Source organism: Panthera tigris, chromosome B1 (assembly GCF_018350195.1).
Source record: "Panthera tigris isolate Pti1 chromosome B1, P.tigris_Pti1_mat1.1, whole genome shotgun sequence".
Classification (NCBI taxonomy): domain Eukaryota; kingdom Metazoa; phylum Chordata; class Mammalia; order Carnivora; family Felidae; genus Panthera; species Panthera tigris.
Genome location: NC_056663.1, coordinates 668975 through 686123, shown reverse-complemented (window position 1 = coordinate 686123; position 17149 = coordinate 668975). Strand labels below are relative to the sequence as shown.

The 17149-nt window shown below is 55.8% G+C and overlaps 1 protein-coding gene across 9 annotated transcripts in view; it reads right to left on the bottom strand.

The window, feature by feature from the left end:
- The window catches only part of FBXO25 (F-box protein 25), a 54272-nt gene that overhangs the window by 3688 nt on the left and 33435 nt on the right, over positions 1-17149 (bottom strand). For 4 of the 9 annotated variants that reach the window (XM_042982811.1, XM_042982810.1, XM_042982813.1 and 1 more), the window contains exons 6-10: positions 10073-10166; positions 7862-8046; positions 3993-4175; positions 2581-2724; positions 199-225 (exon numbers count right to left, since the gene is read on the bottom strand). In XM_042982811.1, coding sequence (XP_042838745.1) covers positions 199-225; positions 2581-2724; positions 3993-4175; positions 7862-8046; positions 10073-10166 — 633 coding nt within the window. The remainder of the gene's footprint in view (positions 1-198; positions 226-2580; positions 2725-3992; positions 4176-7861; positions 8047-10072; positions 10167-17149) is intronic. The other 5 variants (XM_042982809.1, XM_042982814.1, XM_007089233.2 and 2 more) reach the window with 2 other exon arrangements.

Sequence of the window (17149 nt, the reverse complement as noted above, 5' to 3'; positions counted from 1 at the left end):
CTAGTCTACGATTTCCTCTCCGGCTGAGCCTGTCGCTCGAGCGCTGGCCTGCAGGGTCTTCCCTGAACCCTGGTGGGGCCGGAGCAGGCAGGAGCCCACCGCTGGCCGCAGGCCCCACGCATGCTGGGAGCCCAGGCCAGCCGGTCGGTGGGGAGCATGCATGGGACGCGACACAGGCCTGGTCTAGCACGGAGGTACCTTGAACAACAAAGCAAGGCGGCAGTCCTTCGAGATCGTGGAGAAAGAACCGGGAGGAGTGCGGGCAGGGGCGGGAGAGAAAGGAAAACCAGCATTAGAGCGAGCGAGAGAGTGGGCTGCACTGAACACTGGCTCTGATAACAGGTGTTTGAGTGTTAACGGGAACCATCGGGTGATTAGACCAGGCCACACACGTATCGTTAAAGCGAGCGTGGGTGGCAGCACCGAGGACCCCCTGACTTGAAGATGGTCCTGTGGCAGCGACAAAGATGCCCGTTTCCACATCCACCTCCACTGACCACTCGGTGCCCAAGCTCTTCGGGACTGTTCACTAGAACACGCAAAGCAGAGCTGGTGTTTCCACGTACGTTTTGTACTGAAAGGTTTACAACAGGTTTAGGAAAGCCCTTTGTTCCTTCCCTCACAGCTGAGCGCCTGCTGCTGAATCAAGTGAACTAGATCCCACAGGTGCCAGGAGCCTCGTGGCCACCCGCCCACCACCCACTGGGGTCAAGAGGAAGGAGACCACCACCCGCCCGGCACGTGTGGGCCTGGCTGCAGGGACCTGGGGCTGGATACCAGCGTATGGTCACTGCATCGTGGAGGCAGAGTGCACGAGGCGGACCGGGAACCTCCTGCACACAGGCACAGCCGGCTGTAATCACTCCCACTCCCACCCAGAGCCCCAGACCTGCAGTGTCATCAACACTGGCCTCTACTCAATCTGATCTCTGGTGGCAGACATCCCAAGACAGGTGACATGGTCCCAGGCAGTACCTGGACTCTGTCTGGCTCCCAACAGCCCCCCCTGCAACCTGACACCACTCTCCCTGGAGTTGCGGGGGGGGGGGGGGGGGGGTCCAGACACTCAGCTGCAGAACAGGCAGGAGGAAGGAGCAGGGCCCCCAGTGTAGGCACTGAGCAAGGGGCCCTGAGACCAGATCGCATGCAGGGACCCGCTCCAACGGCATCAGGGGACACACCGTGGTGGGTTGGCATCAGTGCTGGGACTGCAGACAGAAGTCAGTCTGGTCCTGTCAGGTGAGCCCCCAACACCTCTCTGTCCACAAGGACCTGCCGTGTGTGACACGCGGCCCCCATCACACTATTGTCTGTGCCCTTTGACTGGTGACCCAGGCCCCTCTGCCCCCACCTGGAGCCCCACTCATCCTCTGACAGACATGAGACCGAGGGAGGGACGGGCCTGCTCACAGACGCTCTGCTCTTGAACTGTGTTCTAGAGAACATGTTCTACAGGACAGCCACTGCAAGACACATGACATGTTCTGTCTTTTCCGTTCTGAGAAGGAAGTCCTGCTAAAGTGTAAGCCAGCGAGTCAGAAACACGATCGCATGTAACTGGAGCAAGGAGGCATCAGGAAGGATCCGTGACGCTGCCCACCTTTCACAGAGTAAATAAACCTCCATTAAAATAATACAGCAAACAACATCATTACATTCACTGCCACGGATAACCTGAAAACCCAGAAGTGACACTACTGTAAATATAACGTGAAATGAGAAAAATCTCAAGCAGTCCTCTCTTTTCCGACAACCTAGGGCTTGCCATATGGTCCACCTAACAAATCACAGGTAGAAGTGAACAGATAGGGCTGGATCGGCCAGGTAGAAGCGGATGGCGGGAGAGCGCGAGAGGGCCATGCCGCACACGGGACGCGCACCGGGTCACCCTCAGCAGGGTCAGCTCCGCCCTCCCGTGGAAGTCTCACAACATAAACACACAGTCCCAGATGCAGAGTATCAGCAGGTGAGGAAGACGAGGGGCTGCCCAGGGCAGGTGTGCACGTGCTCACCTCCGCCTGGAGGGCCCAGGAGAGCCCCGGGTCTGCGTGGCAGGAGGTGACAGGGTGCCGGGCGCCCAGCACACTGGGTACTCGGGTTCAAGTGTGAGTCAGGAAACTCTGGTCCAGTTTCCCTCAGGTAAGTCGGGAAACCCCCTGTGTGTCTGGAAGGCTATGCCCTCCCTGCTGTGGGGGCTGGGCCTGGAGGGGGAGCCTGTGGAGGCACCTCCAAGGGGTCCCGGGACAGCTCCGAACGGGCTCCACACAGGTGTACAAAGGACAGTTCACCCCTGCCCTCCAGTTGTGGGCTGGTAGGGCATCCAGAACCGCAGGCAGGAGGTGCGGCAGGAACCCGGCACCGGCCCAGGACCAGGTGCCATGGGCCCCACCAACCCGGGGACACATCCTGCCAGCGAGTGCCCAGCAAAGGCAGAAACGCGTTCTGATTCAGACTCCAAGTTGTACGTTTTACTTCCGTGACTCGGTCCCCCTGCCGGGACGCTGAGGAAACTCCCATCTTCTTACTGTTGGGCCTACAGTGGACAGCCGTGTCCAGGATGCAGCCGCCCAGCCGCCTCACCTTCCAGAAGAGGATGCTGCAGTGCCGGCAGAAGTGCAGGGTGTCCCCGTACTGCTCCCGGGTTGGGTAGTGCTTCTCCAGCACAAAGTACATGAGCTTCCACTCCACGTGGCCCTTCTCCGAAACGATCAGGTGTCTACAAAACTGGACACACACAACTCTGTTCAGCACGTGGCTTTCACAGACGGTATCAGGTGCAGCTTGATTTCACAAGGCAGCAGAGTGCACGACACAGTTACCTGAAATCCAACTCACCTGGATCAAATCAGATGGGACCAGGACAGGGCAGCATCCCCACCCAGGAGACCTGTGCCCTCCTGGGGCTCTGCCACCGTCACAGAGACAGCGCCCAAGGCAAGTCCCACCTGCCACCTCCATCCTGGAGAACCTTCTCTCTCCTTCCCTGGCTTGTCCCCCTGCTCCCTCCAAAGAATCCAACACCCCTCATCTATGCTGACCATAGAACCCCAGTCTTTCCTCGCAGCTGAAATTCATCCGGACTTCTCTGATTCTCCGACAGCAAATCCACCTTGACCATTTTCTCTGGGGTCACAGAGGCCTCCAACTAAACCCAATGGCCCTTTGCTTAGCTGACGGCCCAGGACCTCCAGCGCCAGGCCTGGTGGGTCCCTTACACCCTGGACTCCGTCTGGTCCCCAGGGCAGGTGGCCCGCTCACTTCCCTGTGCCACTCCAGCCCCAGCTCCTACTCCAGGAGCTGTGCCGCCCTCCTGGCCTCGGACGCACCCTCACGCTCTCCTGAACGTTCTTCCAGAGGACCAACAATCTCCCAGAAACCGCACTCTGCTCCCAGTGCTCTCGTGGATCCTCTCAGCCCGCTGGGGAAACCCCGGGACACGGCGTGGCTGCAGCACCCTCACGCACACCACAACCTGCCCTTCCTCAAGGACACCCGCCACCCTGTCCTCCGAGAGCACACATCCAAGGCTCTGTCTACTGCCCTCATCTGTCCCCACAGCAGCCACACCCGCCTCTGACAGGTGGCCTGGTTCCTGACCGTCCCACCTGCCCCTCACGTGCGTGAGACTCCAGCTCCGGTCCCGGAGGCACGACAACAAACCGGAACGGCCAGCAGGTCGCCGGTTCTCAGAACTGGGTCTGAAGGCACGGGCTGCGGGGAGGGGAGCGCAGAGAGCCGTGTACAGCTGCTGGGCACAGGCTCGGGTTCAGGGGGCACAGCACCTACAGGGCATGCGGCGCGGCGGAGGCCGGCGGGCAAGGAACAGATGCCCTGGTGCCGACCGGGGACCCGAAAGCCCTGCTTCGCTCTGCCATCTGTGCTGGGTCACATCTGCCGTCACGGACCCTCCCCAACGTGGAAAATGAACTTCACAAGCTCCCGAGGAGAAATCACGGGGTCCTGCACAAGCTCTGAGGGGCCCCCACACTCACCTGCTTCTCCGCAAAGTGGTACTGACACAGCCGCTTCCACAGCTGCCGGTCCTCACTGAGCGCAGACAGGGTCGGGGTCACCTGGCCCAGTGTCACGATGTCCCAGCCATCGGAGAATCTGTACAGGATGTTGTTGAGCATGTGCAGTGGGAGGTCGCTGAGTGTGAGGCCGTCGTTCACCTGCTGGAAGGGACACAGACGGCGGTTCACTGCGCGCAGCACGAGAGGGCGCCAGGCCACAAGGAAGCCCAGCAGCCGAGCCTGAGCAGAAGCTCCGACCAACGCAGCCCAAATGCCACCGTCCCTCCCTCCTGGCAGTGGAGTCCTGTGCTGCCCCAGGCCCCGGGGGTCACACCCTCCCCCTGCGCAAGATTCACGTCTTCCACGTGACATGGACGTGGCTGGGGGCCAGGGGGTCCTGAGCAGGGAGGGGGGCGGCAGGGAGCCACTGGCTGATCGCAGAGGCCCCGGCAGCTCTGGGTATCCAGTTTCTAATGTAGAAGCTATGCCCTCCCCGCTCCCTCCCGAGGGTGCAGCTCCAGGGGATGGGGTGGAGCCTGTGCACATCCCATGGGGGGAGTGGAGGGGAGGTGGGGGAGGGGACCCGGATGGAGAGAGAGGCGACAGAGGGAGGGAGGCAGGCACCCTGTCAGCACCCCCACCTCCCGGCAAGAACCCCTCACTAGCACACGGGGAGCACAGTGAGGGTTAAACAAGGGCGCAGAGTCCTGTGGGCTCGGGGACGCGTGCACACCCGTGCACACTCCTGACGTGGCTGAGTGGCTGAGAGGCTGAGAGACTGTCCTCGTCCCTGGCGGTCAGCCCCAGGGACGGCCGGCTCCCTCTGGTTTCTGTTCTCTTGGGCAGCCCAGTTCCCTAGGCACAGTCGGTGCCTGTGGGGGGAGCACTCCTCGAGCTTGGTCCCCAAATCCCCCGGCAGGTGCGGAGAGGGGCCAGGCCGCGCGCTCTCGGTCCACGTCGTCGCTGTGTCACTGCCCAGCAGCAGCCCCGATACAGGTGAATCGTGACACTTTGCGGGGACTGTGAGGAGGCTTCCCATGCCTCCGGGCGTGGTGACAGTTCAGGGCACATCTCTGAGGATGTTTCCCCTCGTCGGACCCCTAGCCACCAGCCTGGGAGACGTCACCGGGCAGTGCTGCACAGGCGTGTCCCGTGTTCCTGCCATCGCACTGACAAACGTGTCCCCGCCTCCGCTGGACAGCACGGCGCCCGCAGACACGAGCTGTCAGTGCTGCTGGCACACGGCAGAGGGCGCACGCGCGGGCCCACACACACGCTCCGTGGGCACTACAGCAGGAACGTGACGGCTCCTTCTGCTCCTGTGCTCCTCCTTCCTCCTCCCCAGAGGAACCTGCGCATCACACCGGAGCTCATGAACACCCGCTGCCCTCACAAGGCGCAGGAAACGCCCTGATTGGCGAGGCCGGACAGTCCAGTGTGACTGAACCAGATGGCACCACAGAAAACACCAGCGTGGCTCATCACGACTTCTGACGGCGCAAACGTGAGGCGGCACAAAACCCCGGCTGGACCATCAGTTGGAAGCTGAAGCTGTGGTGCCTTCCACTCAGCTGCCCCCCCCCTCTGCTGAGCCATTTCCTGTTAAGCTCCGCAAGCAGGTCCCCAGGCAGGCAGGAACGCTGCTCCTCCCCTCCTGCTCTGGCCCTCCTGGCACATCACAGGCACCCGCTCCCACTCCTGCGGAAGCACGCCCACCTTTGCTGCAGGCCCTCGAGCTGCCCTGGCTCCCAAAGGACCCAGTGAGGACCCGCCTCCGCCCTCAACTTTCTCCCCTCACAGCAGGGCCGCCTGTCGTTGCCCTGGGGGGAGTTTCTGCCACCTTTCAGCAGCAGCAGCAGCAGCAGCAGCAACAGCAAGGGGTCTGCTCCCCGCAGGCAGGACCCCAGACTCAGGCACCATGACTCTCACACCCACGAGCTGGACTGACCTGCGGTCACGCACTGTCCCCTGCAGTCTCGCCCAGGCTGCCTGGGCTCCCAGCACACAATGACCGCCTGATGCAGATGCCCAACCTGGCCACACAGTTCTGGGAGGCCAGGAGCCTGCGTTTAAGGGTCACCACGTGGACTTCTTTCCTGGAACTTGGAAGAGGAGGCCACCGCTGCCACCAGGGACACGGGACGCGGTGTCCGAGGCCGGCGGGGCTCAGCTCCAGGCGGTGCTCTTGGACCCACACCGTCCATGCCCCGGGCGCATGCTCAGCTGCCCTGCTCCACTGGCGTCTACACAAGCGTCCTCTGAATAATTGAAGGTGGAGCTCAAGGCTCACTGGCCTGTGGCCTCAGCCTGACGCCCTGAGGAGCTCCTGCCTCCGAGTTCCTGTAACCTTTCCACCCGTGAGCCTCCCCGCACTGCCTGCTGTGAGGGTACAAAGCCCAGGTCACGCGGGCAGAGAGGGAGTCCATGGCGCGATATCAGATATCAGGACCGGTGTGGACATGACCGTGTCACTTGACACACCAGTCTTTCCGTTTCCTCCCTGGTGCGAGTGACTGCGGGGACCATGCCCCAGGAAAGCCAGCTCCGAGCGCAGAGCGGGGCCCAGGTCAGGAGACAGTCCCCGCCATTGCCCTCCCTTGGGGCCTCCTCCAAGCTGCCGTAAACGACAGGAAGACCCACCAGGAGGCGGGTGCCTTCTCGGTCCTGCTAGCAGCCAAGGCCTCTGCCTGCCTTCCCCTCGTGATGCAATGTGCGCCAGCCCAACCGTGTGCTTGTCTGCCCTCCCGTGGGGGCTGCTGTCACCGCACGTTTCTCTCTCCACGAGCTCCCTCCATGGGGGTCCTGCCCTCAGACCCCTGCTGGCCGCCCTCCCCCAGCTCACTAGTTCAGGCGGCACCTCCAGGCTGTCTGGCCATGCACGCAAGAGACAAGTGGGACACAGGTGTGAGGTCTGGCCACTTGTGCAAGGCTTCCACACGGCGTGCGTGTCCCTCTCACAGGCGGACTTTCCAGTCACAGCCCTCAGCCGCGGGGGGGGACACCACATCCGCTGCACAGATGATGCTTCTGTCAAGTCTGTTGAATGCTTACCAACACTGAATGTAAGAGAATCTGTTGTAACTTCAAGCCATAGTTAGGGAACCTCTACTCTTTCCGTAAATCCCATATTCAGATGGCAAATAAGTGGCCCATAGTTAAGGTTTTCCAGATCACTTCTGAAAGCAGCTGCCTTCGTGTGGAGCCTCAGGCACACTGACAAGAGGGGACCTCAGCCCCATCAGAAGGGCAATCTGGAGAATCCATCACCTGCTGGGCACCGCAGGCCATCCTGTCCACTCTTTCCCTTACAGAATCCTGGACGTGAATAGAATACCACCTGCAACACTGACTTAGTCAGCTGGGCGAACACTTTCAGTTCCTGGAATAAGCCCTTTCCGGACAAGTGACGGGATCTGCACCCTCTTCTGCCCAAGCATGTTCTTGCAGAGCTCCAAGCAGATGCATGTGACAACAGGGACAGCAGGCTCGTGGGGCAAACGCGGACCCTGGAGAAGCAGCACTGTGTGCACAGGAGTCGCTGGCAGTACAAGGCAGGTGGACTCACGGGGTGTTATTCTAGCCCCAGACCCCTAACTTCCTTTAGAGGCAAGTTAACGCACTGCCTCACGATCCATCCTCTCAGTGATGGCCAGCCCCACGGTCTTCTCAAAGGCAATGGAAGCCATCACGGGGCCATCTGGCCCGTATCATCTTCAAGCAGTAATTACAAACACACAAAGAAAAAACCCCTCCAAAAGCTGTACCAGCCGCTCGGGCCCTGTGGTCACCAGGAAGCATCCTGTGACGCGGACTCCCCGCACGCGGCTGTCGGGCCCACGAGCCCCTACCTTAGTCATCTGAAGGTTCTGCAGCTGCTGCTGCCAGGCAAGAACGGTCTCCAGACGGCACACCCAGATGTTGCTGTTCCCCACCAGCACGGACTTCCCGACCCCGCGGACAAGGATGCACAGGGTGGAGCTCAGGTCCTGGAGAAGATCCTTGATGAGGCGGGGGTTCTGGTGGTCGTCGAGCACTGGGTAGGACAAAACACAAGACTGTGGATCTGTACAAGTCAACCCCTCGTCCACCGACAGCATTCACAGACGCGCCACAGAGTGGAGCACTGCTCTGCCCCAACACGGGCGAACCCAGGGGGTGGTGTCCCATAATGGGGAGGGAGGGGGGGCATCGTGAAGGGACAGACCGCATGTAGAGCCCGTTCTGAGACAAGGCGGGGTGGGCACCAGGGAGGGGTCAGAGTCCACGGGGATGTTCCGGAGGCAGATGGAGGGGTGGTCACACAACCATGGGAATGTGTGAAAATGATTATGGTGGTGAATTTAGGTCATGTATATTCAACCAAAACAAAACACGATGACCTAATTTCACCACAACCCCAAACTGGCATCACTTCTGAGATACCAGAAACATGATAAAATTTAGAAAAACATGAAAATATTGCCTAATAGTAGAATTATGGTTGAGTCTATAATTTCGCCTTTAAAATTGGCAGCTTCTATTTCCTTTATACTCATCATAAAGAGAATTGATATTTAAAAATGCCTTACACATAAAATCCTAAATTTACACGGGAGCATAAACTCATGGTGTGAAATTTAAACTCCATTTATTATTAGCCAGTAATTACTCAAGACAAGCGTTAAATTAAAAATAAAGCTCCAGGCTTGTTTGATGCCTAAACGTTTACAACCTTGGTCATGGAAACATAAAGCAAGCACGACATGTACCTGGTTACCTGTGACAAAGTGAACTCTCTCTCTAGAAATTGGGGATTCCCTGTGACAAGGTGAACTCTCTCTCTAGAAATCGGGGATCGCCCCTGACAAGGAGAACTCTCTCTCTCTAGAACTCGGGGATTCCCCCTGACAAGGTGAACTCTCTTTCTAGAAATTGGGGATTCCCCCTGACAAAGTGAACTCTCTCTCTAGAACTTGGGGATCCCCCTGACAAGGTGAACTCTCTAGAAATTGGGGATTCCCTGTGACAAGGTGAACGCTCTCTCTATAAATCGGGGATTGCCCCTGACAAGGTGAATTCTCTCTCTCTCTAGAACTTGGGGATTCCCCCTGACAAGGTGAACACTCTAGAACTCGGGGATTCCCCCTGACAAGGTGAACTCTCTCTCTAGAAATTGGGGATTCCCCGTGACAAGGTGAACTCTCTCTCTAGAAATTGGGGATCGCCCCTGACAAGGTGAACTCTCTCTCTAGAAATTGGGGATTCCCCTTGACAAGGTGAACTCTCTAAAACTCGGGGATCCCTCCTGACAAGGTGAACACTCTCTCTAGAAATCGGAGATCCCTCCTGACAAGGTCAACTCTCTAGAACTCGGGGATCCCCCTGACAAGGTGAACTCTCTCTCTAGAACTCAGGGATTCCCTGTGACAAGGTGAACTTTCTCTCTAAAACTCGGGGATCCCCGTGACTAGATGACCTCTCTCTCTAGAACTCGGGGATTCCCTGTGACAAGGTGACCTCTCTCTCTAGAAATCGGGGATCCCCCTGACAAGGTGAACTGTCTCTCTAGAACTCGGGGATTCCCCGTGACAAGGTGACCTCTCTCTCTAGAACTCAGGGATTCCCCATGACAAGGTGACCTCTCTCTCTAGAACTCGGGGATTCCCCGTGACAAGGTGACCTCTCTCTCTAGAACTCGGGGATTCCCCGTGACAAGGTGAACTCTACCTCTAGAAATCGGAGATCCCCCCGACAAGGTGAACTCTCTAGAAATCAGGGATCCCCCTGACAAGGTGACCTCTCTCTCTAGAACTCGGGGATGCCCCGTGACAAGAGGAATTCTCTTTCTAGAACTCGGGGTAACTATCTTCCGTCTTATGCTCCTTTGTGTGCACAGCAACCTTCAGGAAAGGAAACCACAGGAACAGAAGGGTAGAACCACAGAGCCGAGTGTAGAGCCGGGTCTAGGAACTACCGCGTCATTGGACAGTGCGGCTCCTGACCACACTGGCGAGTAATAAAGAGGAATCCCGTCCCCGTCTCCTTATCTAGGTTATTAAGCACATCGGTCAGCAGCTCACCCTTCTGGACGATTTTGTCCAAAATGTTGAAGTAATTCTTCTGGGCGACGCCGCTCAGCGAGGTCAGCTGGGATTTCGCGATGAGCTGCAGGAGCTGCAACGGGAGAGGATGCAGAGCTGATGGGGAGGCAGGAGCCGCGCTGGCCCCTGGCCTGTCACCGTCCTCAGAGCAGTGATTTCCGAGGGTGGACGCGGACTCGAGGGGCGGATCCAAGGCGATTTTCACCTCAGGCAGGTCTCCTGAATGCGTCCTTACGGCGTGCCGGGCCGCACCTTTGGCCGCCACCAGCCCTCTCCCCTTTACGCGCTCTCTCCCTTTCATTCTTCCTCATCTGCCCGCTCCTGTCCCTCCGTCCATACCGGCGGCGGCGTCTCTCTGGCCCCTGGCCCGCCCACCGCCACCTCCCATGACAGCCCCTTCCGATTCCGGCACCGCCACGGGGGTCTGCCTGCACAGTCTCACTCCCACCGGCGGGGGCGCCACAGGCTCTCCACGCCCCCCTCCGACTCTGTTCTGAGAGACGCGCGCTCCCTCCTGCAGGGCCTGTTCGGCAGGGCCCCCGCTCCTGCCGGCCCACAAACGGGATTCTCTGGGGGCCACAGCCAGGCCTCCCCGTCGCCGGCACGAGTGTCTGCTGGTGGCCCCCACACCTGCCCCCGACCCGCGGTCAGAACATGTCTGTTCCCGGCTTCCTGCACCGTCTCTGCCCAATCTCGGCTGCTTTCCGCAAGCGTGAAGCCGCCTCAGAGTGCGTGAACACCCGCCTCCTGTCTCCCGGAACGTGGATTTTCCACCCTCCCTCCAGTTCACCGTGCCGGTGTCCAGAGGGAGAAAAGGCATCCAGGGAGGCCGCGAAAGTGCAAACCAGGCGTTACAAGGATGACGACCACGTGATCATCTTCAGGGGCAAATCATCCTCCCATCTCTAACATGCTTACACATGTGTGCTCCGCTGCCATGATCACAGACACACACACACACACACGTCAGGGCGGGGCCTACAGGTCCTAGCCGATCAAACCAGACGTGTCTGAGACGATCCAGCCCCTCGGCTCCTGCTCCTGATCTGATCACTGCTGAGCATCTTCCTAGTTTGAAAGTCCTCACAGCCAGCACCGTGGGGCTGAACAACACCCGCTTGCTCCTGAGTTTAGAACCACATTAGAATTCGGGCCAACTGGGAGGAAGGGATGGGCTCTGTTCCAGAAAGTGCTGCACCAGTGACAGGTCTCCAGCCACCGCGGCCTCCCAGACCTCGCGCCACGGCCCTGCAGACAACCTGCCCGCGTGGCATCGCTAATAAACACAGGTTCCCGCCGCCACAACACGGGGCCTCGGAGACACAGACCAGCCATGCAGACACACGTCTCTTCTGCTCCCCAGAGCACAGAGGGAGGAGGAGGGAAGGACCCCAGCCCAGCAGTCTGTCCATGTCCCTAAATGCCACTGTGAGGTTTCCAAGTCAGCCAGACTCCCGGGGTGTGTGATGAAGGGCTCCAGGGGCAGTTTGATGGGGTGCGGCCACAGACGCGAAGGAGGCTCTCAAAGGGAGTGCCGCCCACTCTTCACTTTTACACAGAGAAATAACAGTTATTTTTATCTCTACACAGTATCAACTGAGACAACTCCTGTAAGTGAAGTGTCTCCGGGGTCCTCAGCAACCTCAGAGCAGAGAACACGCTGAGGCCAAGCTGGAGGCCTCCTGCCCTCATGAGCGCTCCTTCCCTGTGGGGACCAGGGTCCATGGGGCTGCGTGTTCCCAAGCACCCCCCCCCCCACCACCACGGTTTTCCACTGTCGTGTAAAATATCCACATGAGACAGACCGGGCCATCACTCACAGGGGCTGGAGGATGGACGGACACCTGCCAGAGACCAGCACATGGGCCTGTGCAAACCCAAGGAAAACCAGAGCAGCCATGGTAACGGGTGACAAGTGACACTTCAGGCTGGAATGGTAATTAGGGGTGTCCGGGGGCTCGGTCAGTTAAGCGTCCGACCCTTAGTTTTGGCTCAGGTCACGATCTCACGGTGAGTTCGAGCCCCTCATCACGCTCTGCACTGGCAGGGTGAAGCCTTCTTGGGATTCTCTCTCTCTGCACCTCTCCCGCTCATGTTCTGCCTCTCAAAATAAAACTTAAAATGGTAATTAAGATAAAAGGGCAAAAGACACAATTTACAAAGAAAATATGATGAAACAGCCTTTATTTAGTTAGATATACAAAGAAAATCTGTTGCAAATTTAATGAAAGTTTGGTGGGTTTTTTTTTTTAATGTTTATTATTTTTGAGAGAGAGACAGAGAGACAGACAGCAAGCAGGGGAGGGGGCAGAGAGAGAGGGAGACACAGAATCAGAAGCAGGCTCCAGGCTCTGAGCTGTCAGCACAGACCACAACCCACAGACCACAAGATCATGACCTGAGCTGAAGTCGGCCGTCCAACCGACTGAGCCACCCAGGCGCCCCAATGAAAGTTTGTTACAGAGATTTTTATGTATCTCTTCAAATTTGAAAATTCAAAATGAGAAAGATTTGGAAGGATTAACATAACCACCAAATCTTGTTTAAATACAAGCAGAGAAAAATTACATCCTTCAAATAGAGAATGTGGATTTTTCTCATGGGTCAAGAGAACCCTTACAAAAATCAATTACGAAAATGGCCACAAAGGAAAATGCAACACATTTCAAAGGCACCGAGCACTTAGGGGCCCAACTCTGTCAGAATGTAACAAAACTAAAACTGAATTCAGCTAAATAAAGCGCCAGGGTGCACTCCTGATTAACCATGGCTCCGAGAGAAAGCTCAAGGCTCCACACATACAGGTATTTCTGAATGATCCCAAGAGCACACGGGGCGCCTGGGTGGCGCAGTCGGTTAAGTGTCCGACTTCAGCTCAGGTCACGATCTCGCGGTCCGGGAGTTCGAGCCCCGCGTCGGGCTCTGGGCTGATGGCTCGGAGCCTGGAGCCTGTTTCCGATTCTGTGTCTCCCTCTCTCTCTGCCCCTCCCCCGTTCATGCTCTGTCTCTCTCTGTCCCAAAAATAAATAAAAAACGTTGAAAAAAAAATTAAAAAAAAATAAAAAAGAGCACAGGGAGGTGCAGAAAGACCAACAAAAAGGGCCAATAAGTTTCCTGTTTAAACGAAGTCTATTACAGACTTTTACGTGGGACACTCTTCACGGGCACAGCTAGGCCACTGCTCCACCAGCACGTTCACAATCACTGGGAAGCAGAGTGATGACCACAGACGCTGTCTGTGGGGCCTGACGTCACTGGCCTCTTACCGCACCCCGGGGCGGGGGGGCATGACTGGGACCGTCCACAGAGATCAGGAAAGTGACATCACAGGGAGCAGAGCCAGGACCTGTGCACAGGCATCTTTCCAACCCAGGCCGTTGCCCCCAACTGCCAGGTTCAAACAGCCCTCAGTGACTTAGAATTTCATGATCTGATTTTTAGAAGTCTTCTCAATTTCACAGCATTTAACAATATAGGAGCATGGCCGAAACTCTGTGAGAGCAGAGAGTTCTAACCAGATGTCACAGGCAGGAGCAGAACCGTCACCCTAACCCTGGATGCGACAGAGCAGTCTGTGCGGAATCCCAGGGAGGGCGTCTGGCAGACGCGGCCAAGGCCTGGGACCCCGTCCCTCTGCTCAAGGGCCAATGGGCCTCACAGTTGACACAGGCTGCATTAAAACCAAGCCTCCCATTTGGGAACCGGCTTGAGCAGATGGTTTGTGAGTCAGGATTTCTACTGCTTGCATTATCCCTTTTCTCCACTTTCCTTGGACTAATATCCCATGGACTCTCATCTTACAGATTTCTCGAACCGGCAGAAAAAAAGACTGCTATTTCATCTATGTTATACTGTTACACAATTTATAATCTTCCTCATTAAAGGGAGCCTTGGCGGCTCTGATTCTCACACAGGTCATCTCACTGACAGGATCAGCGTGTGGACAGTTGAAGATTAAAGCCGAGGCCGCAGCCCATAGACCCAGGAGAACGACATTGCGGATTTCTAGGTGACGTGCATTCACTGGGAGGACTGTCTAAAGAACCAAAGCCTACGTTCCCAGTGCACTACCATGACCATCAGTTTATGCTACATTGCTTTAAAATGTCAGAGCTACAAGGTCGAATTTAATTTTACTGAGAACAAAATGTCAAGCTAGTTGACGAGCGCTTCCTTCGACTGAAAGCAGGTGTCTCACAGAATACCGATATAAAACAGGAGTTTCTCAAAGTTATATGCTTTCTGATACTGTTTTAGTAATATACAATTTTAAACAAAAGACACAAACAATAAAACTACTTGCCAACAGTAAGAGAAGGATAAACAGGAAGGGTGTTGGGGACACAGCAGTGAGCAAAGCAGACCAAGTCCCCACGCTCCTGGGGCTCCAGATGGGGACCTGGGCGGTGATGACTGAGGCTCAGAGGCTCTGAAGCAATGACCAGACGGGCACACACAGGCTGCCCGTGCAGGAGCCAGACGCTGACCGGAGGGCAGGGACCAGCCACACTGAACTGGCCGGAAATGTGGCTTCACCACCAGAGAGCACAAGTGTTTACTGCACAGTGTGAATGGAATCTGCTTTACAAGAGTCTCTGAAATGCTGGTTTGGCGGGTTTCCAAATGTGTGCTTAATTTTCTTAAGTAGAATTCTCAAAATCCCACTAAATCTAAGTCTTTTTTTTTTTTTTTTCTTTTTTTTTCTTTTTTTTCAGCGTTTTTTTTTTTTTTTTTTAATTTATTTTTGGGACAGAGAGAGACAGAGCATGAACGGGGGAGGGGCAGAGAGAGAGGGAGACACAGAATCGGAAACAGGCTCCAGGCTCCGAGCCATCAGCCCAGAGCCTGACGCGGGGCTCGAACTCACGGACCGCGAGATCGTGACCTGGCTGAAGTCGGACGCTTAACCGACTGCGCCACCCAGGCGCCCCTAAGTCTTTATCTTAAAGAAGGTAAGCTCATAAAACTGACCAGAAATGCATCTACTTATACATGATTTACAAATGGGATAAATGGAAACTGAGCTGGATTATGGACCAGGTATTAAGAACCGTTCACTCACCAGGGGTCAAATGTAAGCTGCATCTTGACTTGTCCTTATTTCTTCATCAATAAGGAAACTTCTCAGGCCATATTATGAAATAATAGCTGTGGACAGTCACTTAATGAGAGAAAAATTACTAGTAAGTGAAAACATTTCAGTTTGCATTGATTTTCTGGGAGTGAAGAAATTTAATAGCTCAATAAATTATGGTAAGGCTCTTTAGTAACAGGCCAGGACAATTTTCACAAACTATTAAAACAAGAAGAAGGTGTTTGTGGATTAGAGCCAGGACTTCAGAGCAGTCTGCCATCACCGATAACCAACCAGCCTGACACTGGCATATGGCAGCCCCCTCATGACGAGACAGCAGACAGTGGTGACGAAGGACCATGGTTTCTCAAGTATGCAAACAGCTGGGCGGTGCGGGAGGCGTGAGTGCTGGTGCACACGGGCGTCAGCCCAGAGCAGGAAGTGCTGTCCTGCTCCCCAGCTGCGTGGACAGTAAAGTCAAGACCTGCCCTGGTGCAGGAGGAGGGGGCCGACCCCGTCCCGCACTTGGAGCCCTACGATACGCAGCCCATACCCACTCACAGGTCTCCCTGGGGGCCCCACCAGCACGCGGGTGCAGAAGGGATGTTCAGCTCAGCCTCTGTTCCACGTCAGCCACAGGCGTTGGACACACACAGCACCTAAAGTTAATTTTTCTTCTCCTTCATAAAGTTGAGTGAATAAAGCTCAGATAAACAACACTTACTCCTCAAAATCAGACTGAAATTTTGAAAAATTATTAAAGTAATCTAGATATGAAAACATTTCAATTTTTAAAAATTTTTTTTTAATGTTTATTTATTATCGAGAGACAGAGAGAGACAGAGCATGAGCGTGGGAGGGGCACAGAGAGGAGGAGACATGGAATCTGAAGCAGGCTCCAGGCTCTGAGCTGTTAGCACAGAGCCCGACGCCGGGCTCGAACTCACAGGCCACGAACGAGATCATGACCTGAGCCGAAGTCGGACGCTTAACCGACTGAACCACCCAGGCACCCCTACATTTCAAATATTTCTTCACAGATAATCCCAAGAATGGCTTACCCCCGTTACCTACAGGACTGGAGAGGACAACTGAGTCTGAATTTGTTTTTTAGAGGATACTGAATTTTCATTCCTGCCAAGGTGAGAATGAAGGCTATACCCCCACTCCAACTGCTTACTTTCACTTTGGCAACAGAAACAGTCCATAATTGAACACAAAACTAACTTTTATTCAGAAGACGTGTAATAATTATTCATTAGTCTCAATTTAAATTTGCTAATTTTAGGGAAACAAAGGGATCTCATGGAATATCAAGAAGTACAAACTCTGAATTTCTTTTACAAATTTTCAAGGAAACCATCACTGAATGCCACTGGAAACCTAAGGAAACAATGAAGCATTTCACATCTGGTTTATTTTAACAACACTGACGAGGACGGACTGCTCAGCATCAATTACGGGAGATCACCCGACTGACAACTCCAAGACAATCCTCTTAGTTGCTGATGTAGGAAGCATTGCTACAAACATTTAAAGCAGCACAGAAACATCAAGCAGTGGCTCCTGCGGGCAAAGCTGACTGTATCAGTGCAGGTCATGAAGCCCCACGAACCCCTCTCTGGGGCACACACACCCCATGAACGCCTTGGGGCACATGCACTCCTTGAGCCCCTCTCTGGGGCGCACACACGCACCCCGCGAGCCCCTCCCTGGGGCGCACGCACCCGCTGGGCAACAAGGAAAGCGCCTCCCGGCCAAGTGTGTGGAGGCCCTGCATCTCCACGGAGAAGGTGGCAGCTAGCAGAATGGAGCTGGTGGGCTTGGTGGGAGCAGGGGAGGCGGGGGGAAGAGGGGGGGGGTCCTGGGGTGAAAACCCAGACCGCAACTGGGAGAGGGCAGGAGAGCTGGCGTGGGCAGAAAAGGTGCCGGAGGGCCAGTTCTGTGCCTTTGCTTTTACTGGAAGGTGGGCATAAGCGAGG